A 27,600-nucleotide genomic window follows, 5' to 3' on the forward strand; every position below is an offset into this window, starting at 1 on the left:
CCACCTTATTAACATTTAGATACAAAAATAAATAGATAAGTGTTGAAACACATAAATAGCATTTTTAATTACAAAAATGTATTTAGCATATTTTCCATTTATGTATTTGATTATTTATTTGTGTGATCTAAATAAAAACAAGTTAAGAATGAATACATTCAGAGAGAGTGAGTCACACGTTATTAATAGTTGATCTAAAAGGAACACAAACAAAACATTGGTCTGCAGTGCAGCAAGTGGTAGTGCAGGTTACCAAAGATATACTTTCCAATCCCATACCAAATAAAATGTTACCATCATACAATACCCATCAGCTGGTCTCAAGCTGCTTCATATAGAATGCAGTGTTATAGTAAAGACATAATCCCATAATGAAATAAACAAACCCGATAATAAATGCATAAATGAGTACCTACTTCTGCCTACACCTGGAATCATATGCAACACATATATCTTTGTACAAGTGAGGCAAAAATGTTGTACTTTTGTATGTTGGTGACAGGTGATTCAGTTTAAAATTTTTAAGTTTGGAACGTAAAATGTGCGCAAATTTGACTTTTTTAAAAGGCCAGGCCCACTTTAATCAATTATTAATTATTACTAAATTATATGTACAGACTCAGCGAATGTAGGCCATGCAAACCAAATGTTGTATGATTCCACCCAGCCAAGTACATAATGCCTTTGTGTGTTGTGTTGTCCCCAACTACTATCAAGTCTCAAAGTGATGGGAGGAACTAGTGGCCTCTGTTACTAGGGGTGACTGTTGCTGAAGTTTATAACTCACTGTTACCTCTGAAGCTGTTTCTGTGTAAGCTGCATGTTGTTTGTGAAACTTACAAAGGATAACCAAAACTGTTTTGATCAATTTGATGATCAGATTCATGATTGTACATGTAAAGTTCAGTGCAGATTGCACCTGGGAGTGGTTCAGAAATTATGTCTGGAATATGTATGATTTAGATATTTTAAAGTGATCATTATTATTATTGTTATAATTATTATTTTTAAGTATTGTCATACATTGGAGTGGAAGCTAAATTCAGGGAATACACTGATGCAAGAATTTTGAATGGTCTCCCATCATCATCATCATACCTGTAATGGTGTATGCTGCAGAATCCCTTTTAACTTTTACCACACACACACAAACACAAACATACACACACACACGCCAAAATGTCCTCACTTTCCCAAAATGTCCTCACTCTGATGTTTTAAAACTCAAACGGGTCCTCACATGTATAGCTGTACAAGTACACACACACACACACACACACACACACACACACACACACACACACACACTTGGAGATCTCCATAGTCGCCCCATTATGAGTAAAAGCAATCCATACTGATTTGTGAGGGCCTAAATAGTGCTACACAACTGCGACCCTCAAAGTAATAGACTCACTTGTTGTTGCAAACAGAGCTCACTGGTTGATCATTCCTAAAGATACTGTGCAGAATGTATAGGCATGAATTTTCCTAACAATCCTTAACAATGCCTATACTATCTTTTATGTCCAATTAAAATATTCAGCCTCCTCTGATCTAACTACATATTTCATTGAATAGTCTGATTCAAAAGTATTTAATTTTGTGAATTTTTTTTATTTTTCAGTCTTAGAATTTAGATCAGTGATTGACTTTGGGTTAGGAATGTACCCACCTAATCAATGCTAATTACTGATAACTTATTCTTCATTAACATGCAAAGGTAATAATAGTCATAGCAATAAAAACATGAAGGTAAGGACATTTTAAATTGTAACTTTATAATAGAAAAAACTGTAACAATTGAAAAAAATGTTTCAATTTGGATTCAGTTTTCTTACTTTTTCTGATCAATCACATGAAGTTATATGATACATATACTGTAGGTATAATTGTAACATATTTCTACAAGATACATAAGAGGTCATATTCTACTCTCTAGACAAGACTGTATGATCTACATGTAGACAACTCATCATAAAGGCTCCCTTTAGACAACATGTGTCTTGGGTATTGGTGAGTTGTTACCTTGCTGTAACAAGGTTTTACAGCAGAAATTAAAATTCATAAATTTATTTGATTATGTTGATACATATTACCGAACTGCTGCTTTAGTGGAGGATGTTAACATTCTCTAAACCATGCATGTTGTTCTGTAAAAAATACTGTAATCAAATACGTAAAATATCTATATGTGAGTAAACTTAAAAGGGTAAACTATCTAAATTAGTGTTTCAGTTAGGTATATAGCATGACATATCTATTCAGAATGTTGTCTCTAATCCTCTCTCCCTACTATCAAAAGTTGAATTATGAACTCAAATAGCAGTTACATATTAACTGTTTGAAAAATCGTTGGAGAAAGAAAAGAACTGATTAAGGCTATATCTGCTGGTTCCTGTTGAATTAGGATCTCTAAACCAACTGAGCACTCGTCCTCCACGTGTTAGGTTTAAGAGAAGGTGGAGGCTGGTGCAGAACTCACATTTTAAGAAAAAAAAAAAAAAAAGCAAAAACATTTCCTTTAAAAAAAGAAACATCAACAGACCATCAACAAGAAAGCAAATGAAACTTGAGTGTTAACTTACTGGAGTTACAGTTTATCCTGATACAGTCTAGATGGGGAAGAATAAATGACAGATGAAATTGCATCCTTCAAGGTTACTGCTGCAGACATCCAAAAACAAAAAGTCCACCCTTCCGGGGACGTACACATGCAGGAACGTAGCCATTTTATTTATTCAGTATAAATGCTGAATTACCATGAATAGATTTAATAGATTTTATAGAATTTACTATTAACAGTATACAAAAAAAATATTTCCTTCATTTGTCAATTACAGAAATGAGCTAGTTGTTTTTAGCGCTAGTGCCCATTTGATACCATTATTTGGGCAAAGTATAAACAGTAAAATGGCCACTTGTGATACCAGCTACATGGGTTTTCCAATCCAGGTGTGACTGTTGGACTCTTAACTTTAAATATTCAGATTAGAAAAGTCAAAGTCTCTGGCTCCAAAGTCTCTGCACCAACAAGTCGGTAGCAGCCATTCATCGTAGAGCGCTGGAACTTTGAAATTTTAAGATGTGCAAATGAACATAATTTGATTTGGTATCAAAACAGCAACACGTTGAATTTGTAGGACAATCATTCCACTAAGGCCAGTTAGTGCTGTATGTACAATAATTGTAAAAAGGGTGAGGAATGGTCACCATGTGGCTGGTCGTTTCATGTGTCGTCAACCGCAACAGAAAAGTGGGAGCAAACAGCCACGATCCAATCAGCACCAGCACCATGCAGAGGCACAGCAACCCCAACCACTGGATCTATCTTTACAGGTGTCACTAAGCTGGATCAGAAGCTAGATCTATATAATCTATAAAGATACAGGCATTTACAGTTGATAGGCTGAAAATCATGTGGGCACTTACAAATTAGAGCTGCAAACATTTTGCCTGAAATCTAGAATATGACTAATATGATTTAATATGATCAGGTTACTTTTTTTTAATTTTTTTTTTTAAATTGTTTGGGCCAACAAGCTAACGTCTGCTGAGATTATTCTAAATTTGTATGATTTTTTTTGGGGAGGTACTGTATTATAAATCTACAATTATAAACTGCCTAAATTCCATTGTAGCATTCTTTACATATTATGAGTGGGAATGTTTCTGGGGAGTATTTGGGGTCACAGCCAGCTGTAGGTTTTGCTGGGCTCTGTTCTCGGGCTGTTCACCTGACGGGCCGCAGGCTTAAGGCCTTTGAAGGGGTGAATACCATCTTTCGACAAAACATGATGGAAAATGAAGTTGACGAGTAAACGTAAAAACAGAACATTGAAAAGCATAGACTTTCATAGACACATCATTGTAAGCGAAGGAAACAACGACCCAGAGGAGCAAGAAGGTGACAGAGAAGTTATTTGATGTCAAAACGGAAAAAAATTGGGTTAGATAGAACAATAAGAAAAGTTTCTTTTAATGTGTTGAATTATGGACTGAACATCAGACTTTCTAAGAGAGCCCATTATCTCTACATCATAATATGTATGCTCTTTATTAATAAACCTCTCAAACAGAATGATATAACTACAGTTCGTCTATTTCAAAGAATGGGTCAGGCTTATTACTGTACTGGTATATAATATAAATTAGCATGGTATAGCCTGGATTGATATCCAGCAAATTGTATTCAGTTATCAGTACAGTTATCTATGGCCTGAAAACGTATTAAGACCCATGCAAACTCTCTGCTCTAAAGCTGTCAGTAACCTTCGGGAGATCAAAGTGATGAGCAACTGATGAAAAGACTAATTAGAAGATAGAGAGTGAGAGGATAGAGAGGTCACTGCTCAACAGTAAACTGCCTCAGGGTGAAGGATGAAGGTGTGGTGGCAGATGGCTGGGGGAGGGGGGGGCATATACGATACCTAGGTTGACTGTGAGTTTGACACGACCCCCGTCCAACTCTAGCCTGAGCGTGTCGGCTGAGTCTCGGGAGGTGGTGGCCATGAGGAGACCGTAGGCCCGCTGGGAACGGAAACGCAGGGACACGTCCTCCGCCTCGGTGTGCATGATGTTTGGCATCACCACCTTCATGTACATGCTGCCGTCATAGGAGAGGATGGACGCCTCTGTGGAGGAGAACCAGGAGCACACAGAGACTTTCAGAACATGATCACATATTCAGTTAGTCATAGATAGATAGATAGATAGATAGATAGATAGATAGATAGATAGATAGATAGATAGATAGATAGATAGATAGATAGATAGATAGATAGATAGATAGATAGATAGATAGATAGATAGATAGATAGATAGATAGATTTAACAAACTTAGTTCAAGATAAATATCTACCAAGGTTTGTGATGACTGGCAGAAACTCACTTGTTTATGGCATATATTTACAACAGGGTAATGGTAAATGGACAGCACTAGAGCTTTTTCCATTTCCATCAACCACTCAGAGTGCTTTTTAATGGAAGCTACATTCATACACAGTCATAGAGAGCTTACTTCAACACATAGGACACTTCTGACATTCACTCTCATATCATCAGAGGAAATATGGGATCATGTAGTATATTGCCCAAGGGCACTTCACCAGGAGGAGGACTTTGCACTTTTTTGCACCTCTGGGTCACATAATTACTCTATCCTGTATCAGAAACAAGGATGCAAAACTTATTTGTGCAATTTAATTTTTTTTTAGCATGGTTAATCACATTTTCCATGAATAGTTGAGACTGTAAATGAGTTGGTTGTACCTGTTTCTTGCAAACATGTACCGGTATACACTTTTAAGTCTGGCCATGGGTCATGTTATTGACTTCATGATAAAGTCATCCTAGGAGAACACTTTCATGCTTCTGCCTCCTCTTTCTAAGGAGGAACTCAACCATTTTGTGAAGTATTGTGTCAATAACACAAAACTGCGGCCTCGACAACAGTGGTGACAATCTGTGAGAATTCCTTCAGTACTTAGTATGTTCTAACACCGACTGGCAACGGCTCAATATTCTGACTCCAGATACACCCGGGAGCTCTACCACCTGCTGTTCACAAGCAGAACCACCTCTACTTCTTTCCATTTCCTCTGACACTTCTGTCCACTCACACTGCAGCGGGGCTGAATCCATTCAGCAGCCCTGAGTGTTGTTCTTTAACCAGGTCTCAGCGATACACATGAAAGTGAGACTCCTGACTCTCCTGATATGCTCGCTGGGTCTTCACAAATGCCACCAGTTCATCGCATTTGTTTGCCAGGGAGTTGACATTTCCCATGAGGATCAATAGTACAAAAGACTTACATAGCAAAGATAAAGGAGATGGAGGTGGAGTAGAAGTGAAAAATATATACACAAAAAGGGTGACTGCCATTTGTTGCCACTGTATCACCATCCATCCTTAAAGGAGACATATTATGCACATTTGTCACAAATTCAAATAGTTCCCAGGTGTCTTAAAGACATGTTTGTGACATGCTTTGCTCAAAATACCCCAAGGATCAAACATCACAGCTCTTTTCATCCTCTCAAAACAGCCCTGTTCAGAACAACTGGTTTCAGTGCCTGTCCCTTTAAATGCAAATGAACCATTACTCTACTCACAGGTAGGGGTGGTATTATGCAAATTTGAAAAAAAATAATGGTGTCATTGTATGACAACTGAAGGAACAGCTCATAAAACCACATGGATTTCAACCAAGGGAGCCTGCACATTACAGATGTTTTTGTCAGTTCTCACATTTGGGGGCTGGAAGGCAAGACAAACACCTAAATATATGTTAAAGAGCCTTCAAAAAGTGATATTTCCATAATTTGTCCCCTTCAGTGTGCCGATCGTCTTAGGCTCCGGGTTATACAATAAACTTCTGTGAGTTAAGAAAGGTTCAAACCCCAGCATCTGTCTGCACCACTTCAATCCTCAAGTGGTTAAATCCTGATTTCATGACTGCAATCTTGACAATCTGACAAAATCTAACAGAACCTGTTTGATCCAAACACTCCAACTCAGCAATGAAGCGCTCAACTGACCAGAGGTGAAGATATGATCGGTCAGTTGGGGACATCCCTGCTGTTGTGATTGAGCCATCAACTTCTATAAGTATAAACCACTTCCATTGATTATCCATGATTACCCACTCAAACAGTCGTTCTTAACTATCCTGATGCTGTCCGGCTCCGTCTGTCCTTGCCACCAGATGGCAGGACTGTCTCAGCTCAGATCTCAGTCTGCCTCAAAAACAGTGATATCATGAATCATGATTATGAAACATCATGTTTAACATCTCTGTGACTGAACTCCACATGATGTGGTCTGCTCTGTCTGGTCAGCATATTAGTACCCATCTCATCTCTGCCTGATATCACCATCATATCTCTGGCACTTAATGATTATTTTTCATAATACTTTAATAAGATATCCCTTGCAAAATAACTCAAGGTGAAATGCACACTGCATATCAGATGGATCTGATGCTCTGCAGCTTTTTTTGTCAGGACTAAAAATTAGATCCAGGGTAAATTATCATCCAGCACTGCATCAAGAACGAGAAAAGGGAGATATGATCAGAAAGCTTTTATTTGATATGATAAAAAGCAGTAGGAGCAATTTGTTGGGGTTGGGAATGGGTTACTTAGTTTTAAACTCTGATCAGTCTTTATCAGACAGAAAACTTGTATTAAGGGAAACATTCTCTGATAGACAGCTGTGTGTCTGGATCACTTGGTTACATGGCAACCATGGTTCTCTGAGCTAAGACACTATCTATCTGTTTTATAGTCTGACTGCCTATGTTTCTTCATCTTGGCTTATTTCTTCCATTAAACTTGTTCAGTACAATCTTATTACTGATGGGGATGGTGGCCAAAAGTGCAATTAAGACCCAGATAGTGTCAAACCAAAATCAGTTAGTTTTGTGCTGCAGATGTGCAGTCGGTGGAACATCTGGCCCGAGCGTTCCTGATAAAAGAACACAACCTTGCTTGTGCCATGTGCAAAAGAGAAAGAAGAAACTTCTGTCCGTGTTTATCAACCCCTCACTTCACACTTCAACATTCATGCTTACATTCACACCACTCATTTACTGAGTGACACACCAACAATTTAACTGTAAGTACCAGCTCAACAGGACTAAATGTACCATTCAAGTGAAAGTACTGCTAAGAAGTAGAACTAGTCCTATGCACCACCATTCAAGGACAAAGAAAGCACCAGACACAGTGCAATCCACCCAACCTCTGCTCACTATAGAAGCAGTGTCACCTGTTAATGACTGCCACTTTCCATAATTCTGTATCAATGCTGAATATGTGGTAACACTTTATAATAATTAACACTATTAAGCATTAGTTAATCATTAATAAATACTGAATTCTTCATTTATAACACATGAATACTCATTAATATGTAGTTTATAAATACAGTCAGTGCTTATCAATGATGAGCAAAACATTTTTAACTGTGTTTATAAACTACATACTAATGACTATTCATGTGCTATAATGATTGGCCCATTGCCAAGTTGTTTTCGAGGTAAATTCATGCAAAACCGCTGATGCGCATTCCCATTGGGGGCAATTTTTTGGCAAGCAGTCTCTGCATTTGCCTCGAAAACTACTCTGTCTCTTGAAGTTCCAATATTATCTCATAGCGTGGTGAATGTGCACGTCACAACTTGTCATTTTGGAGTTGTTGGATTGTGATGAGTTTGATGAGGGAAACCAAGAAATCCCATTAGCCTCCGTAGCGTAGCTTTGAGCAGCTCACGGCTCTGCTCCGCCGTTCTAAAAATATCTTGCACCGACAATTAAATGTAACAAACCTACTCCTAAGACTATAGGGATTATGACAATGGGCAATTTGCCAAAATGTTGAACTATCCCTTTAATATTGTGTTCTTATTATAAAGTGTTACCAAATATGTTGATGTGTCACAAGGAATGACCTGTTAATACTTGTCCAAATATGGCTTAGCAAAGTACTGGGACACAAATAGTATTTTGTTATTCACACAGTACTGTACATCATGTCAAAGATGACAACTTCTAGTTTCCAATAACACTAACAATAACACAAAAAAAAATCATACTTGAGTAACAACAACCTAGTCGTACTCTGTAAAGTTAATGAACCTCACCACATAATTTCTACATCTTGTCAACCACACCTGTAAAAGAATTAAAGTGTCTCAGTCTTACCTAATGTGAGCTATAATTGACTTTGGTAGCTGTTGTGATAGTGGTGCCGAATGCTTTTACTCACTTCTGAAACATAATAATAATACTCTTTGGGCTTCTCACTATCCCACAGCAGGTGTTTGGTTGGTTATATTGTATAGTATATGTGATGGGACTACAATGATAATACACTTCAGAGAGTAAGCAACGGTTCAGCCAGTAACTGTGAAGTGATTCCTTAAATGGGACATAGTTCTAAATAAGATTAGTTATTCTAAGACCATGGACTCATGCTACAATGCAGTATCTGTATGTGAGAGAAGTAAGCATGCAGTATTTACCTCTCTCACAGGTGCGTGACCAGAAGCCAGTCCCAGTGCAGTCACAGATGAATCGATTCCAGCCTTCTTTGCAGACACCTCGGTTCTTGCACGGGTAGCTCTCGCACTGTTTGCCCGTTTGCTTGTTGCATGAGGGTTTGATGCCGGCGCCGTTCTGCTTCTCTGCGATCTGACGGATGTCTTTGCTTCGACCGTCGATGAAAAGGTCACGGATGCAGCCCACGTAGCCGTAGTTCAGCATCGCTGTCCAGAGCTCAGTGGGCAGGATGAGGTTGGTGCGGTCGACAGGAAGCCCCCCCAAGTACATGTCACCCTCCAGGTCCAGAATCTCGCTCTCGCCGCTGGCTGTGAATGGCGTTCTTCTGCTGTTTACGGAGATGGTGCCTGTGGTGGTTGTGGCACAAGATAGAATGATGTCAGAGAAGTCATTCTACTATTATGTTACTTACTACTACTATTATTCATCCTGATCAGACTCCAAGTCATTTATATATACACCAGTACAACTGTATATATATATATATATATATATATATTTATTTATTTTTTATTTTTGTTGTTATTAGTTTTCTTCTATTGTAATTGTACTGTAATTTTTTCTTAGCCTTTTGTAGATACATTTATGTCATTGGTACATGATACACTCCTTGAATGATCTGAATGGAATACTCAATCCAATTCCTGTATCGTTTTATTTCAATCCTTTTGAGGATCCTTGTAAATTCCATTGCCATTAATCAGTCTGATCACATGAAAGTGGTAGTAATTACTTCTTTTCCAACCATTTTTGCCACTTTTACTAAGTGGCTTAAAGAACTGTCCTTTCCTCGTGACATCAGAGGAAAATGACCTTGTCTACCTTATTCCATTGTTTCATGAAGGTTCTCATTTTTGTTCCTTGGCTGGTTTGCAATAATGAAATCACAGTGGTTTGAATTTTTTGATTAAGGCAAAATGAGTCAGATTGTTGTGCATTGTACATGGAGTGTTGTGGCACTACAGAGACAGCCCACACATTAAATCCTCCCTACAAAAATAACATCATGCCATCATTCATTATTTCATTTTCTGATTTTTCATTTCCATATTTTTTTTCAGCCAAAATGAAATATGAAAATGTGTATCATGACCTCATTTCACAGCCACAGTATCTGCCAAGATGAAAATATATTCCTTTTTTGCATATTGCTCGACCCTACTTCGAACCACCCGATCCTGCCAATAGGCTGACATGAAATGGAGGAAACAAATGTCTACAAAGTGTCAGATCTGCTGTATTTTAAAAAAAATGTTGTCCAGTCATAGCTTTGATGAGTCTGAGTCAACGTCCCCAACACTGACCTGAGCGTCCATCTCTCTGGATGTCCACATGATACCAGGCACCATCATTGACCTTTGACTGAGTGGCCTTCACCTTGATAGTCCCTGAGCCCATGTCCAACAGCAGGTACAGGCTTCCGTCCAGTAGCTCGACAGCAAAGAAATCCACCTGGACAAGGGAAAAACAATAAAGAGTCAGTAAGAACGGTTCTTCTGATAACACATAATGGTTCAGATTTAATAATCTTTTTATTTTGAAGTCTGTGTCCTACTCCTGTCTTCCTGTCCAGTTTCCCGCCTGTTTGATTACCTAATGTGTCTCACCTGTGTTGATTGCACCACCTGTGTCTTATTCCCTTGTGTATTTGACCTTAGTGTTCTCCCTTTGTTTTTGTCTGATCGTCTGTGCTGCTTCATGTGTTTCTTGTCATTCGTCAGCAAACTGTTACATATCCATTCATTATATGGACATATTATGGAAATATTACTTTTTGAAGGCTCTTTAACATATATTTGGGTGTTTGTCTTGGCTTCTGGCCCCCAAAATGTGAGAATTGACAATAAAATCTGTAATTTTCAGGCTCCCTAGGTTGAAATCCATGTAGTTTTACAAGCTCTTACCTCAATTGTCTGGCAATGATGTACTGTAACTAGTTTTCAAATTTGCATAATACCACCTTTACCTGGTACCAGTAGAATGGGTGGGGTGGGGCAAACAGTGCTTCATTTGCATTTAAAGAGACAGGCTCTGAAACCAGCCATTCTGAACAGGGCTGTTTTGAGTGGATGAAGAAAGAGCTGTGATGTTTGATGCTTGGGGTATTTTGACCAAAGCATGTCACAGACATGTCTTTAAGACACCTGGGAACTATTTTAATTTGTGGAAAAGGGGCATAATATGTCTCCTTTAAAACAATATCACACCATACTTACAACAGGATTGAACACTAGGATTCAATGATGCCTGATGATTCTCAAAGATTTAGATCACAGGTTACCTATAATTATTAGAATGTCTAAACCACATTTTGTCGGTCATCCAAGAGGTTTCATCAATTCTTTTGTACAACAAGTCAGGGCAGACTTGATATGTGTAGACATTACTGTATGAGGATACATGTAATCATTAAATGATCTTGATGATGGACTCACCTTGGTGTTCTTCTGGCTGCGGGCAGCATCTTTGCGCTCCTGGGGTTTGCCATGGGTGAAGAGGATGAGGCCATTGGGCTCAGTCGTGCGGAAATCGAAAGAGATGGATCCCATCCGCTTGGTGTTCCACTTGGGGAGGCTGATGTAGGCCTCGGGGGTCTCGAAAGAAATGGGGTCCAAAGTGGCCACGTTCTCACACTTGTAGGACACCTCACCCTGGATTTTCATCTTGGGGTCCACAATCCGAGCCAGGCGGGACAACTCGAGCCGGATGTCATTGTTCTTATATACCACCTGTGACAGGGCAAGGGAAGCATTACAGTTAATCCTCTATTCAGGTACAGTCAGAGATGTGCAGAAACAAGGGAAACACAATACATAACATTTCATACAACCAGCGTTGGTCTAAAGTTTTAAAAGGTAACATGTTACTGTGATCCGATTACAATTGCCAAACACTAAACTGCTATTACTTCAGTAATCACACTAAAGTTATTATTAACCTTGTGACCTTGTAGTAATATCAGTTTATCAGTCAATTACACACACATTATTTAGATTTATAATATCAGTGGTTTATTATCAGTGACAAAGTAATACAAAGTGACACCTGGTGCACTTGTAGAACTTCAACATAGTATTGTGAGTATTGTTACAAGTTCATTTATGGGAGGATACTGTAGACAAAACATGACCATCTGGTTTTAAGGATGTCAATCTCTTACTGTTAAATTATTTATTGATATATTGTCTTCAGGCAATTCATTACTATTATTCTTTATATTTGCATATTTCTTTATGTATGAAGGTTAATTTGTTTCATGGCCTAAAAATAAAAACAGACATTCTTGTCAGCTCCTTGGGCTCATTTTCACCATTGATCAATGTCATTTTTATGTTTCAAAATGTATTTAATAGTGTTTGCAATGTCTGTTTATAAAATGATGGTTTATGTCAACAGCATATTTTACCAAGGTTTATGTAGTAACTACCATTTATAGCTGAGTTTTTGACCATGAGCAAGAAGGTTTTACCATTCATGCAGCCCTGTATTATAAGTCTCACTGGTTTAGAGACCACACAGAGTGTGAGTGAATGTGATAAAGCTAACACAAGAGCTAATTAAAGAAGCACTGAATCAAGCACTTGGACGTCACAGCCAGTCCGGAGACTGAGAGCTCCTTCTAAGACACGTAGGAGTGGTACCAACCAATCTGGCAAAAAGCAAAAGGTGAAAAAAATAATGGTGACCCAAACCTAATAATTTTGCTGATAACAATCTGCAGTGATATCCTTGACAGATTGCTGATGGAGGTGGACAATCATTTCCAAGAGTAATAATGAGGGTGGCAGCAACAATCCCTCCACAGTCGATTGGACATCTTCCAAAACTTCAACACTGAGTCATTATCACTCTTCCCCAGACTATCTGTAGTGTGTGGGTGTGTGTGTGTGTGTGTGTGTGTGTGTGTGTGTGTGTGTGTGTGTGTGTGTGTGTGTGTGTGTGTGTGTGTGTGTGTGTGTGTGTGTGTGTGTGTGTGTGTGTGTGTGTGTGTGTGTGTGTGTGTGTGTGTGTGTGTGTGTGTAGTGTGTGCTTTGTTCTGTAGCCTCATGAATACAACAAAAAAAGTAATGATCTGATTGGCAATGAATCCATGCACCAATGGGGCATGAGCAGGGGAATAAACTGTTCAATCTCTGGGGCAGATCAGGATCAATATTCCTCTGTGCTGGTGACAGGTGGAGACAGAGACATATTGCTTTCAGGACGTCTGCCCTTCTATACGCCTTAGTAACGCCTCAACTGAACTTCTTCAAATTTGGCACAAATACTCACTAGAACTCAAAGATGGAGTGATTAGATCTTGAGGGTCAAATGTCAGCGTGAGGTATACCAATAGCAGCAGGAACAAAGGAGTTCTTCAGTCTATCAGTTCTGCATCTTGGCCGTTTGTACCTGCGACTGGACTGAAGCAGTATGAACTCCCTGGACAAAGTGGGGCTTTGATCAGCCAGAATTTTCTGGGTCTTTCTTCAGGCCCAGACCTTACAGCGGGCAAAATAAGTACTGAACACGTCAACATTTTTCTCAGAAAATATATTTCTAATAGAGCTATTGACATGAAATTTTCACCAGATGTCGGCATCAACCCAAGTAATGCACACATACAAAGAAATCCGAACATTAATGTCCATAAATTAAGTTATGTAATAAAGTGAAATGACACAGGGAATAAATTGAACACATGAAGAAAAGGAGGGGCAAAAAGGTATGGAAAGCCAAGAAAGCAGCTGGAGTTTGTCAGTATTTAGAATGTAATCCTGTCTCCTATCAGTGCAAAGTAATATCTGCTGGTTTAGTCCTGATTGATGCCTTTTAAAAAGGTTTCTCACCACCAAGGTGTGTAACGCCGCATTATGTAATAATGACGCATTATGTAATAATGTAATAAATCTTCACGTCATTATGTAATAACGCCGCATTTTGTAATAATCTGCCGCATTTTGTAATAAAAATCTTGAACGCAATATGTAATAAACTTTGCCGCATTTTGTAATAAGTTGATACATTTTACATCACTTATTACATATTGCGGGTGTTACACTTTTTTATGAAAAAAATGTAATAATTTGGTGCATTATGTAATAAACCACCAAAATGGATGTCTTAATTAGAAAAAACATTAACAACAATACACTGCTCCTCCTCCCCGCTGAGCAGAGCGGTCTCCTCCGACAGCGGGTCCCACGCGGATGGTAACCGCTCCGCGTCTAATCAGAAGGGTTCCCTAACAGTCCAGGACCACTGGTGGAGAGCTTCAGAAAGACCTGGAATCAGCAGGTATAGTTGTTTCAAAGAAAACAATAAGTAATGCACTCAACCGCCATGGCCTCCATGTCTTGCATGGTGTGCGTGCATGGAGGCCATGGTAATCACTTTATTACACATAACTTAATTTATGGACATTAATGTTGGGATTTCTTTGTATGTGTGCATTACTTGGGTTGATGCCGACATCTGGTGAAAATTTCATGTCAATAGCTCTATTAGAAATATATTTTCTGAGAAAAATGTTGACGTGTTCAGTACTTATTTTCCCCGCTGTATATATAGGTAGGGAAGATCATTAAATGTCATCCCTGCAATTGCTTGTGTCCAAACTTTGATAATTATTTCATATTTCTATTTATTTATTATTTAGATTTCTTGTCCTGACAACACAGTGTCGTTCTGGCAGGTAAATTCATCACTCTGTTACCAACAAACATAAGACGAAAAAATCACGAGGCTAAGGCTTAAGTTTTTAGTGAAAATACAAAGTTGTAACATAACAAAAATCTTATTATTGGCCTAAGAGGAAATTAGCAAATCAATTGAGACCTGAAATCATTAAGGTTTAATAAAATATATGTACCATTTTATATAGGCAGGCCAAGAAAAATGCTAGTCCTTAACATAAGCCTGACCGGTCCCTATCTGTTACCAAGATACATACATATGGATAGACAACCTGAGATAAAATATACCTCCAGCTCTGACTGTTACTGGTGCAGAGGAATAAAAACCACCGAATAAAGAAAGAAAATCAATTATTAGTGGTGCAGAGTATCAGCTGCCTTCATGCTTGTATGGTTCACTGACTTAACCCCACAAACTGCACATGTCACTGGACTGCTTTCATAGTCAGATACACAGGTTATATCCCTTTGCCACAAAGCTCCTGTATGAGTGAGTGTCTTTTCAATGATGGAAAGGGAATAATAAATAAAATAAAAAAACACAAAATGCCCAGTATTTTATTGCAGCAGTCCTAAACACTGTCAATAACAATGAGGGGATAAAGTCACAGAGGGGGTTGTGTGTGTAAATTGAAATCTGCTCAAGTGGAAAATTGAGGACCTTTTTTTTTCCGAGGCAGAGAAACACCCTCCGTCTGGCTGTGTTCTGGCTGCATACATACACAAAACAAACACGCCCTCTCCACCATTTTATTCTTTTCTTAATATCTCTTCTCCCGCTACACGCCCAGGGTCTGACTGAGAGCGCAGCGGCGGCTCAGTGGAGGGGATTGGATGAGATTATTGATACTGCATCAGCAAATTTGACAGTCAATCAACTTATTGCTTAAGGGGCTCAGGGACTGGATGGGAAAACGGTCAAGTGTTTCCTCTTCTCCTCTCTCACTCTGTTGCCTTTTCTCCTTTTTTTGGTACATCCTGCTCCATCCATCCATCTCATTTACTCACTTCTGTACAAGAAAGAAGCCATCATTCTGTGTGACTGAACATACATACTCTGAACCCATTGATCAGATGCGCCTTTCTTCTTCCAAAGCAAAAGCCTGGATATGAATGATACTGTCTCTTCTTCTACAAGCATAGAACGTCTCTTCTGTTGACCTGTATAAGTCAACCTGAAACCTATTTGCTTTGCTAAACACTGTTTCAGCTTTACTTGTGACATCAGAAATAAAAGTGATTTGTTTCATATATTCTATAGAAACAAAAATAAATTCTGCAAATCCAGTGCATCATTTTCTGGTAAAAATATTACTACACACCCCTATGACTACTACTGCTACACACACCCCGCTTGGCCCTCACTCTTCGTCCACAGCCAGCCTCTTTCTCCATTTAGATTGGATTCTGATTCTCATGAAGCTTAACGTGAGCCAAATCCAAAAGACCCTGTCTATTCTGTTTACATTCACCAGTCTGGTTTCCTCTCGCCTTGTAGTCAGCTGCCTCCAGGTGTTCAGAAACCAATCAGATCTTGCTATAATCTAAAACAGGCAATCAAGTCGTCCTTATCATACTTTAAGATCTCCTGCTGTCAGCTGTCATTTTCAGCGTGCACGCTGCGACGCCCCCTTCACCTCCAGTCTTCAGGCAAACCGCTGCAACTTCCTCCTCTTCATCCACCTCTAATCTTCATATCCAGTCAGGCCAATCGCAACCTGATCTGCAGCTTTTCCTCTTCTTATCTTCAGGCGACCACCAGAGTCTAGATCCCAGGGTGTTTCCTGTACTTTCCAGGGCATGACCTCATTTTCACATGTGATGACATCATTTGATTGAGTTTAATCACCAACGACTCTCGCTTTTCTTTTTTTTTGCCACATGGCAAAATATAATAAAAAATCCCTCTTGAACCCTGGATTAACTCCTGCACACCACATGACATCCCTCCATTCCTTTTCCATCTTCTGTGTCACCTTAGTTCCTTCTCCCCCTCCTTTGGCTCCCAACTCCAGTCCCACCAAGCCAGTTCAACCTCTCTCCCCCACTTCCCATTAACGTTCCATTATTATCTCATAGCGTGGTGAATGTGCAGGTCACAACTTCTCCACAAGAGTGTTTTGGAGTTGTTGGATTGTGTATTTGATGAGTTTGATAAATGTAAATGGTGGTAAAACCAAGAAATCCCATTAGCCTCCGTAGCGTAGCTCTGAGCAGCTCCGCCGTTCTAAAAATAGCTTGCACCAACAATGAAAGGTAACTAACCTACTCCTAAAACTATAGGGATTATGGCAATGGGCCAGTTTGCCAAAAATGTCGAACTAATACGGCTTCAAACCTTCTTTTTATCTACTTTCTTTCTTTTTGTTCCTTGTGTCAAACATGATGATTTTTCTGCCATACAAAGACAGTCACACTATTTGGGGGTTCAGTATCCTCATGATGTTTCCTAGTAAGCAGAATTCAGGAGATAATGCAATGTCGTAGCCAAATAAAGTTTATAATGTTTCTGAATAGTCTTTTCACAAGTGTTTGGTGGGTCTGCATTGGCTCAGAGAACCAGTGTTCTCAGGGCTGTTTTGTGTACAGTGCATTTGTTAGGGTTAGGTATTTTTTGTCATGTGGGAGATGTTTTTGCAGATTTGTCTCATTTGTTAATGGGAAGGATAGTGATTCAATGGAGTGTGTTATTATATTGTATTATATTACATCACATTTTATGTCTTCTCTTGAAGTTTTTTTGTGGACTTGGTGTGTGTTGAGAGGTGATGGGGGTTGAGGTGATGTTGGTCTGCCGGGGCGTAAAAGTTGGATGTGCCCTGGTCGTCTTAGTGTTTTTGGTTTTGCAGATTAATTAGGGTTCATTGTACATGAATGATTTAGTTTGGGGAGTGCTGTCATTTTTTATGGTGGCTATTCTGCCTGTAATGGATGGTCTGAGATTCATCCAGCAGTGAAGGTCATCGTTAATTGATATGATTTAAGTAATTGATTTGAGTCTGATCAGTTCTGACAACCTGGGCAAAATATTGATGTGTAAAGGGGCACGGGTTTCAGACCCAGTGATGTAGTGTTTTGTCACATTGTGCAGGCTCTTTTGTCTGGAAGAAGCAAAACATGGTGGATTTAGTGGATGGCTTTAGGCAGTGGCTCAACTTTGAGCTCCAGAGTTTGCTAAACAAGAACTGTTCTCAGCACAGGGGAGGACAACTATAGATACGATCAGCACAATGAGCAACGTTCTCTCAGTATTGCTTTTGGGCCGACATCCAGTTGTGAAACAGAACACAACTACCCCATTGCCGTCCTTGAACATCCATAACACCACCTGTTATGTAAATCTTTATGAACTGATAAGTGCTTGTTTGGAGAAGTTGTGTTACGTTCGCTTCACATGTGATAGAAAATGACTCTGATATTACAGAAGAAAGCCCATTAAGAAGCAAATGTTTTTGGTCAGATTTGACCTGCTGTAAAATGGAGTTGCTAAATGTAACCTTCATCATGTGTTACATAGCTTTCTGCTACCGATTTGTTTTTTCTTCTCTTGGTTACATTGTTAAGCTTCCTATTCCATGAAAATAGTGGTTTTAATATTTTTTGATGTGGACCCCTGGGCCTTTTTCGTCAGTCTACCCCTTGTCTTTCTGCTACCATCTCTTGTGTTAGGGTCAGTTTTGACCCGAGTCTTAAATCAGCTGTAAAACACACTAAAAACAATTATTTGTCATCCTATTTATTTCTCATCTCTTGGTTACGTTGTTAGGCTTCCTAAAAAGGTTGGTTTTGCACTTATGATTTCAGTTTTAACTCTCATTATTGTTTTTATCGTTATAACTGGGTCGAAAAAAAAAAAGTTTTATTTTTCAAAAAAGCCTTGATAAATTTATGTGGTACTTTTATGCATTAAAAACCAAAAAACGGATCACTGGTGACCCGAACACAAGAGGAAGGTTAACACCATCCCTGGTTGGATCCCTGTGTTGTATCTTGGTTTACCTGACAAGACGAGAACTGGGTAACTGTGGCTCAGAGAGTGATGAGCAGCACTCTCTCCACGGGGGACTCTTCTGGCTCTGGTCTTGTTCACTCTAAATACAGCAGACTTTAAATACAACTCTGAGTCTTGCCTCATCCAGAAATACTGGGATGACACGGCTATTGTGGGGTGTATCAGGGAGGAGTAGGAGTACGGGGATCTGACAATGGCTTTCAGAGAATAGGGCGCCGAAAACGGCATCGACCACGTTCTAAACACCTCCAAGACCAAGGAGATGGTCGCTGCCTTTTCAGAGTGAGTGATCACGTCACCTCCCCCCTTCAGAGCCGGCTCTTTTATACTCAGGAGGCTCAGGTCTTTGATGTCTGCAGTGAAATGCTGCACAATTTTTAACAGCCGGTGGTGGCCACTGCTTTATGCTGCAGTCTGCTGGGGCAGCAACGTGTCTGACCTGAACACAAGGAGACCGGACAAGCTGGTTACAAAGGCTGGGTGTGTGACTAACCACCCTCTCCACTATATTGATGTAGGTCAGAGAAGCAGCTACGTCAGCAGCCTATATGTCATTTCACATTTTGAAAATTAACATAAAGATCACAGCGTTCTGTTGAATTTATCACAGAGCATATACAGCCTCACTATGAAGCCAACATGATACACACATGGACGTTAACCTAAATGTGCAAGTGACAGTGTATTTTGTGTATACAGGCACTGGGAGACACAGACATTCATCATCCCTAGATGTCTATCTCACCCATAAATCTCAGCCTACTGACTGTGTTCAGCGTGTGTTGCTTTGTTAGTGTGTGTGTGTGTGTAGATTTGTCAGTTCAACAATTCGGCAATATTACACATGGTTGAAAACTGACATAAGAAATAAAAATTTATAAAAAAAGACAGAAAAAGAACGTTAGTGTTGCAGATGAGATGCCACGAGACTCCGTGGGGCGTTTTGCACAATCAGAGCTTTTGCAGTGTGTGGTGTTGTACACAGGGTGGCATCATTTCCTTTGCAGAACACACAGTCTGAGCCGTGGTTCCACTCAGTCAGTCTAATGAAATACATGACTCTCTCTCTCTCTCTTTGTGTGTGTGTGTGTGTGTGAGAGAGAGAGAGAGACAGAGAGAGACAGAGAGAGAGAGAAAGGTGTTTACAAGTTAGCAGCCTACTCATGGAGAGAAATTACAACTCAGACTTGACAGTGTAATAGTAAATACAGTTAGACTTGGAATCCTGACTCCTGCACACTTGAAGCTTCAGAAACAACTCAACTAGCAGATGTCTGCTGTTTTTTTTTGTTTTTTTTTGGCTATTTATGATTTGAGCAGCAGCAACCACATTGTCACTGATCTGTGTTACACACAGCTGTGGGATAGAGCTCATTAACAGCTCCAGTGTTCTCTGAGATGTTTACAAGCACAGGAAGACTCTGTCTGTCACACACTGATGTAAAGCGACACTAATATAAAGACTGCATTACACACTTTTCCATCTTTGCTTTGAGCTCCTCCGCTGTTACATTCAAGCTCCCGAGTCTTCACATCACTGCGTTTCAGGTGACGTCAGCAGTTTCTTTTTTGTTTTGTTCTGTTTTTTCAGCCATTGAAGGCCATTATTAATCTTTGGGTATTGATTCAGCTACTTTATCACTGCTGCAGCACCTGTTTCAGCTGCCTCTGCTTCAGACAATGATTTATACATTTCTAAGGATCTCCAGAACCTCTCCGTCCTGCAGCACAGTGAGATGAGACGTTGGCTGCTGTTGCAGCTGCCAGAAGGTTGTGGAGAGAGAGAGGGTGGTTGGTGTTGTCAAAGATGTCCTGAAAATGAATGTTCTGCAAATATTTGCTTACATTAACAAGGTAGAGTTACCACAGGGAGAGCCTCAGACTGACATTTGTTGTGTTTGCTCATCCTCCATGTTCTGGCTATAAACTCGTTCTTTGTGTTTCTTTGCCGGCTGCAGTGTGCAGGCAGAGCCAGGGGCCCCCGTGTGAGTGGTTGATGGAGGTGTAATGACAATGACAATTATGGCAATTATGTGTTATTGTAGGCCATTATGTATTTTGTAGGTTTTGAGATGTAGGCTTTCTCTGTAATTGCCGGCTTATAAAAAGGCATAACAATCACAGGCCAGCCAGCCACAGGGGCTACCAAGGGCGACCAGTACCTGGTGCCATGGTAACAAAACATTTATCCATAATGCTCCTCTGCGGATGTGAGAACAAGAGCATTGCCAGCGGGGAAATTAGCCTTAATGGCAAGAAGCAGGGGATGCAAGGGTGCTGGACAGCAGGCTGAGGGAGAGAGCTGCAGATATGTGAGATGGTGAGTCTGTGATCTGGAGGTGAGTAGACTGTGTGATTGTATATGGGAGACAGTATGATGGGAATGTGTCAGGTGGTGTGTTTTGTGACTGATATGCACAAATAAATGACTGTTTATGTTTGTGCAGTTTGATCGTGGCTTCAGATGTTGAAACTTTGAGAAAATATTTAGTTTTACTTGAACGGTGTGTGAAATCTGAACAGATGATATAGTCATAACCATACCGTAGGCTACCTCTGTGTGGGCCTTTCTAGCGCTACCTTAACATTTTAAGTTGGGAAAGATTTGGAATAAAATTTTTACCATTTTTTCTGCTGCATTGTGTGCGTTTATCAGTTTTTTTTTTATCTGCATTCTATATGAATGAATCTAGTGGCTGCAGTCGGTGCAGAGGCTCGGCCTGCTTTGGCAGAACCCCAGTAACAAATGTGATCTACACTGAACAAAACAGACATGAGGAGTAATAGAGGCTTTGGAGCTGAGACAACAAATGCCCATAAATATTGTTCATCCAAAGAATGAGATAAAGAAAGAATCTTCAAATAATGTCTTTAAAAAAATTGAAAGAGAAAATATACTTTTATTTTGTTGATGGGCTATTAGGCTGTATTATACTGTACATAAGTCTTTATTGATTGACATATTTGATTAACTGTAGTTGTCCTGATTCTGCTTGTGTAGCACTGTCATTTCTAAAAATTACAACTTAATAAGGAAAAATACGTTATAAGTTATGACCAAACGAATAATTCTGATCTTGGGCTATAAGACAGGTTAAAGGAAAATGCAAAATAAAACATCTTAGGAAAGTGCAGGACCACCAGGTGCTTCCAGAACAGCTTCAGTGATCATTGGCACTGATTCCTCTCATATCTGGAACTCTTCTACGGGGACTGGGATGTAAACCTGGACCACTGTGGGTAGCATTATACCTTCAGGGTAACCCCCGTCCCCCACCTTAATTGTTTGTGTCTGCAAGAAATGCATCTGTTGTGTTTTGCATTGTGTGTGTACTCTCAGGGTCACATTGTGTCTGGACTGTAAATGCCCATGGCAACTTGGGTCTTTAGGAGTCAAAGCATTTATTCACTGTAAAACAGCCTGAAATGCACATATACTGTAGGCCTACTGCAGTGTGTTCACAGCTGCACTGCTAACCTCCAATAAACTAGTTCCTTCTCTCCACCTCTCTTCAGTATTCTGTTTCAAATGTATCAAACCTCACACAGGTGATAAATCAGTGTAACCTTCTTGCTTACATCCCTCTGCTGCCTCTTTACACTAAACGTGCAAGGTTAGTTTCCGCACACATCGGTGCATGGGTGTAATGCAATATCATAACTGATCTCAGAACGTTAGAGGCTGAGCCAAGGACGGTTTGACAAGCACACTTTGGCTATTGCTACTCACCCGTGAAAGATCCTACGATTACCCTCAATGTGCAAACCTCAAGAAGAAAATCCCACTGTCCTCTCTACTTGTGAATTCTCCGCTGCCACCACTAGATGGCAGTGAATTATGTGATGAATGCAAACAGGCATCAGACAGAAAGCTGTACTGAGATCAGATGTAAGGAGAGATATTGCATCGGTATTGGTTCTAATTTAGGTCTATAGCTGCTTGTCTTGATTGTCCTGATGCTGCATCACCCACCTAACTTAAAGTTTCCTTCATTTCCACTTCCACCAAAACATTTAGTGACCCCTGTAGATAAGTGCTTTATCATTGTGTTTCGCTACTGATTTTTCACGGTTTTGCTTTCATTTGTCATCTCTAGGACTATGTCTGTGTGTGTGTGTGTATGTGTGTGTACGGGGCGGAGGTGACGGGGGTGTAAGGGTTGGGCGGTACAGGCACTCACAAACCTGCCCAGCATGGGCAGCACAGTGCAGGAAGTAGGCCAGAGGGGGATTAAATGGCTACTGCACCACTTCCTCCCTTTCTCTGCAGCCCATATCATGCTCTGTCCTCTATTGTGTATGTGTGTGTTGCCATCGAACAATGACAGAAAAAGCCATGTCCCTGCTGCCACGCTGCAGCTGTGTGTGTGTGTGTGTGTGTCCATGTGAGCAATACGTAGAGTGTGTATGGGTTAACTCACAATCTTGGATTAACAAAACCATGTGAATGGCAATACTATTTATGGCTAAATCAAAATGAGCACAGCAAATTAATTCTTCATCAGTTTTAGTTTTTTTTGGGGGGCGATTCCGAAAACTTCTACTTTGATCTTCACCTACAGTATGTAACCCTGCAGTATAATCAATATGAGCTGGTCTATTTGTTTTTAATATGTAGATTAATTCATGGGTAACATCAAATGTATTGCTAAAGTTTGTGTTCCATTTCCTTTCATGTGTGTAAGCTGTTGAAAGAAAAGAATAGGATATGAATATTATCCGACTCTAAACCTCTACACACCTTCAGGATGCACCCCCTATGTCACAATCAGACAGGCAAGGATGAATCGTTGATTTAAAAAAAAAAGTACAAGCCAGTCTACACACACAAAAGGAGCCTGTTACAGCTGAATGTGGCATAAAGTAAAACGACTGACTTGTTGGGCTGCTACCATTACAGACTTGAGCCCATGATATAAGAGGATGCAAACATGGAAAAAGGTGTAGGCTGTATTTCCAAGCAGACAGTGGAGGAAATCGATATGTCCAGTTTACTGTCCAGGGGATCTAGACTGGCTGGAGGGTGAAAGCCTAGACCACTGAAAGTAAGTGACCATCTCCTTGGTCTTGGAGGTGTTTAGAACATGGAGGACTCCATTCCCTAAAGACCATTGTCAGATCCCTGTAGTCCTACTCCTGTCCATTCCTGGTACACCAAACAATAGCTGTGCCACCCCAGTATTTCTGGATATGGCAAGACTCAGTATTTAAAGTCTGCTGTATATAGAGTGAACAGGGACAGAGCCAGAGGAGTCCCCTGTGAAGCCCCAGTGCTGCTCATCACTCTCTGAGCTACAATTACCCAAACCCAGTTACTATGGTTGTCTTGTCAGGTAATCTATAAACCAGGAAATAACGCAGGGATCCGATCCCATCTCCTTCAGCTTGTCCATAAGAATGGTTGATTGGATGGTGTCAAATGCATTTCAGAAATCGAAGAACATGATCCTCATCTAATGGCTTGTAAGAATAGGCCTACTGAACCATACAAAGAATGGCATTTTCCACTCCAATATGTTCCCTGTAGGTAAACTGTAGAGGGTCTGGTGCATGTTCAGCCTTTGGCTTCAGAGGATGGAGAAGTAGCAGCTCCAGGATCTTCATAATATGCAATGTGAGGACCACCACCAATTGTCATTTATCTCAGCTGGTCAACCTATTTTAGGTACTAAAACAAGACACAATGTTTCACACCAGGACCAGGACCATCTCTGTTGGGACACTCAAGTTGAAGATGATCTGGAGAGACTCAGTCAGCCAGTTCTTTAACACACATCATCTGGGTGAGTTGCTTTTCCAGGATGTAGCCTCTTGACCTTTGCCCTCACCTCTTCCACTGCAAAGGACCAGATACTTGACCCCAGTGTGGAAGAACTTACAGCTGCCGTGTCAAGTGTTCAAGGATATGCCAAAGGACAAGCTGTGTCTGTCCCAGCAGTTCCTCTCTCTCTCATCCTCATCCCCTTCCACACTTCTCTGGTGTTGTAGAAGTGGACCTACTTTCCTTTTGAGTCATCCTTCACCTACTGTAATCTCCTCTTTAGGTGATGGTGCACACAACTCCATTTTGCTGGTTGAGGAGGATCTAGGTGTTACTGGTGATCTTGGGCTTGTCGTTTGGAAAGTATCATACAGTCTAGGGTACATTCCCCTCCTCTTGTGAGAATGACCCTGTGACTTCAGCAGCGCATTCCAATCTGAGCACTCAAACTGTGGATGATACACATACTGTAAATGGGACGGGACCTCCGTGATGTATGCACAGAACCCTAGTGTTGCAATAAATGCATCAAGGTACTGGGTCTGAATTCTTGCAGCAGGGTTATGAATGATGTCACACATTACTATGGGCTCCACCTGTGGTTGGATGTTAACAACAATGGAGAAGATGTGAGAAAATCCCCTTGGTACCCAGTATGGTGCATGAACGCAGAATCCCACCAGGAGATCTCCTCCTCCACTCAACAGGTTGCACCACCTACTGTGCACAAACAGAACCAGTCCTCCACCTTTGTTCTCTCTAATTGCTCTTATGTCTCTGCCCACTCACTGCAGTGAAGCTGGGTGAATCCACACAAGAGTCTGGAGTGTTGTTGTTCAACCAGATTCCCATGAAACATGTGTGACTACACTTCAGCTCCAGTAAGCCTGCTGGTTCTTCACAAGTGCCTCCAGTTCCTCACACTTGTTAGCAAAGGAGTTGATATTTCCCATGAGGATCAATGGAACGAAAGCCTGCTATGTCCACCTCCAAGCCTTTAGCTTAGCTCTGCTATGGCTGTGATACAGTTTCTTCAGCTCAGCCAGTCCAAGAGGTTCAACTTCACATCGTGTATACTTAATATATACAAGTTCTTCCCTTGAGAACATGATTATTTCCAGTAACAGACAAAAAACTACATAGAATAAGGACATCAATTGACCAAAAAATACACTTACATAATGCAAGTACTTGCAAGGATTTGCTACTGCTTGTTGAAGTGATTAATACAAGCACTTTGACAAATTCATTGCCAATACCTGATATTAAGTAGCATTTTGATCTGTGAGTGACAGACCAGGATCTCAAAAAAATAGTGAATACCAACACATTTTTGAAACTGTAGTAATATTTGCATTAAGTGGCAGTCTGGAGTCTGTTAGTGTCAGTAGAAAATGCCCGGCACTTTACTATGAAGCTCAGAGAACAAAATTGCTAGTGAATTGGAGGAGCACAGCACAGCAGTCATATACATTCGATGTTCTTTTTGAAAATCCACCACAAGTGTATTCTCTCAAACATTTATATTTCTTAAACTTACTTTTATGTCCCAAACTTAGATATTTTCTCTTAAAATAGAAAAACAGATCATATTTGTTTAAAATCATGTAAAGGATAAACTGATCATTCATTTAGATACATACATGTAACACCAGTGCCATTTTTTCTTTATTACACTAAACAGTGAATCTGCTACAGTACTTTACCTCCTTCAGACAGCCCATAAAGTTGTTGCTGACTGGAGATCCAGGCAAATCAGCAGTGCTGGGGCTTCCACCCACATAGAAGAAGTCATCAGAGCCCAACATGGTGTAGTCCTCCTGGGTATAACCCGTGGTGGTCAGAATCCCATCCACTGATATTGTCACCTGACAGTCGGAAATGAAATAAAATGTTATTTTTCTTGGATTGTAACATTACACGTGGCCAACAGTGTTGCTGGAAAAGTCACTCAGGTCTGTCAGGCAGAAAATCTCAGACCTGATTATGGATGATGGATTGAACAGGAAAATCTACCAGAGCCCCTTTTTGTTTCTTTGTGAGCAGAATGCTGTATGTTGTATAGACTAAACATGCAGTTCCCCAGGAGCCATGTATGTGCCATTTTATTTGACCAGTTTTTTTTTATCTAAAAGTGAGAGGAAGGAAAGAAACTAATACAGGAAAAAACAGAAAGGAAAGAGGGGTTTGTGTCATAACACATGAGCTACATCCACACTTTTTTTGTAGCTACATTTTTGCCTCCTGTCCTATTTTTGGAAACAGTGCTGGACCTCTTTTATTTTAAAACTCCAGGAGTGCGATACAGTCTGGACGGTTGAAAACAGAGACCTTTGGAAACGATGACATATGGTTGCACCCTGGTTGGGCCACAGCAGCTTTGCCTTTGACTTGTGGTGAGAGCAACATTGATAACAAAATACAAGTGTTACTGACCTTGTCCTCTTTGGCGCAGTTAAATTCTACATTTTAAAACTGTAGCTGTCTTTGCTGTCGCTCGTTTGTTTGCTCTTCTGGAAAGAGACTGGTTTCATTTGACAAAGTTGAAAACCTAATAGTGTGGATGTAGCTATTGAATCATGTAAAAACATGCAGGATGCACAGAAACCAGCACTGCAGGAACAACAGGAGGCAACTGCACAGCTAAGACACTGAGGAACTGAACCCATGGCCAAGACCAGCAGGCTAAGAAACTCAACCCTGCACACTGCAGTTAGGCTATATAATAATATTATTTAGACTGTAAAAAATAATAGGCTACAGCATGGCTGGCCGCTAACTGCCCTTGCCCACTGCCCTGAAACATTTTTAACCCTGAAATTGTTTGTATGTAGCTTCTTTTCAAATGTTTGTGTATGTTTTGTTCTGCAGTTTTTCAGTGGAGCCAGCATGAATTAATAAAATAAAAATTTAAAAAAAATTTAAAAAAGCTGCGAAACCTTTAATCTGTCACTTTCTAGTAAAGGTGTAAAGACACCAGGAACATTCATTCAAGTACTGTACTTCAAGCTGTCAAATAAATGTGTTGTATAGAAGTAAAATGCATATAATATACAGTATATACGGTATCTATTACATTTATTTGACAGCTA

At 40.1% G+C, this 27,600-nt stretch overlaps 1 protein-coding gene across 1 annotated transcript in view; it reads right to left on the reverse strand.

Annotated features, from left to right (window-relative positions):
- nrxn3a (neurexin 3a) overlaps positions 1 to 27,600 on the reverse strand; it is a gene marked incomplete at both ends in the record, with an annotated part of 114,389 nt that overhangs the window by 29,856 nt on the left and 56,933 nt on the right. Inside the window, 5 exon segments of the mRNA XM_083997719.1 lie at positions 4,428 to 4,631; positions 9,024 to 9,407; positions 10,365 to 10,512; positions 11,496 to 11,789; positions 26,215 to 26,376. Of these exon segments, the coding sequence (XP_083853845.1) occupies positions 4,428 to 4,631; positions 9,024 to 9,407; positions 10,365 to 10,512; positions 11,496 to 11,789; positions 26,215 to 26,376 (1,192 nt within the window).

This window comes from Trachurus trachurus, assembly GCF_905171665.1.
Source record: "Trachurus trachurus genome assembly, chromosome: 22".
Classification (NCBI taxonomy): Eukaryota; Metazoa; Chordata; class Actinopteri; order Carangiformes; family Carangidae; genus Trachurus; species Trachurus trachurus.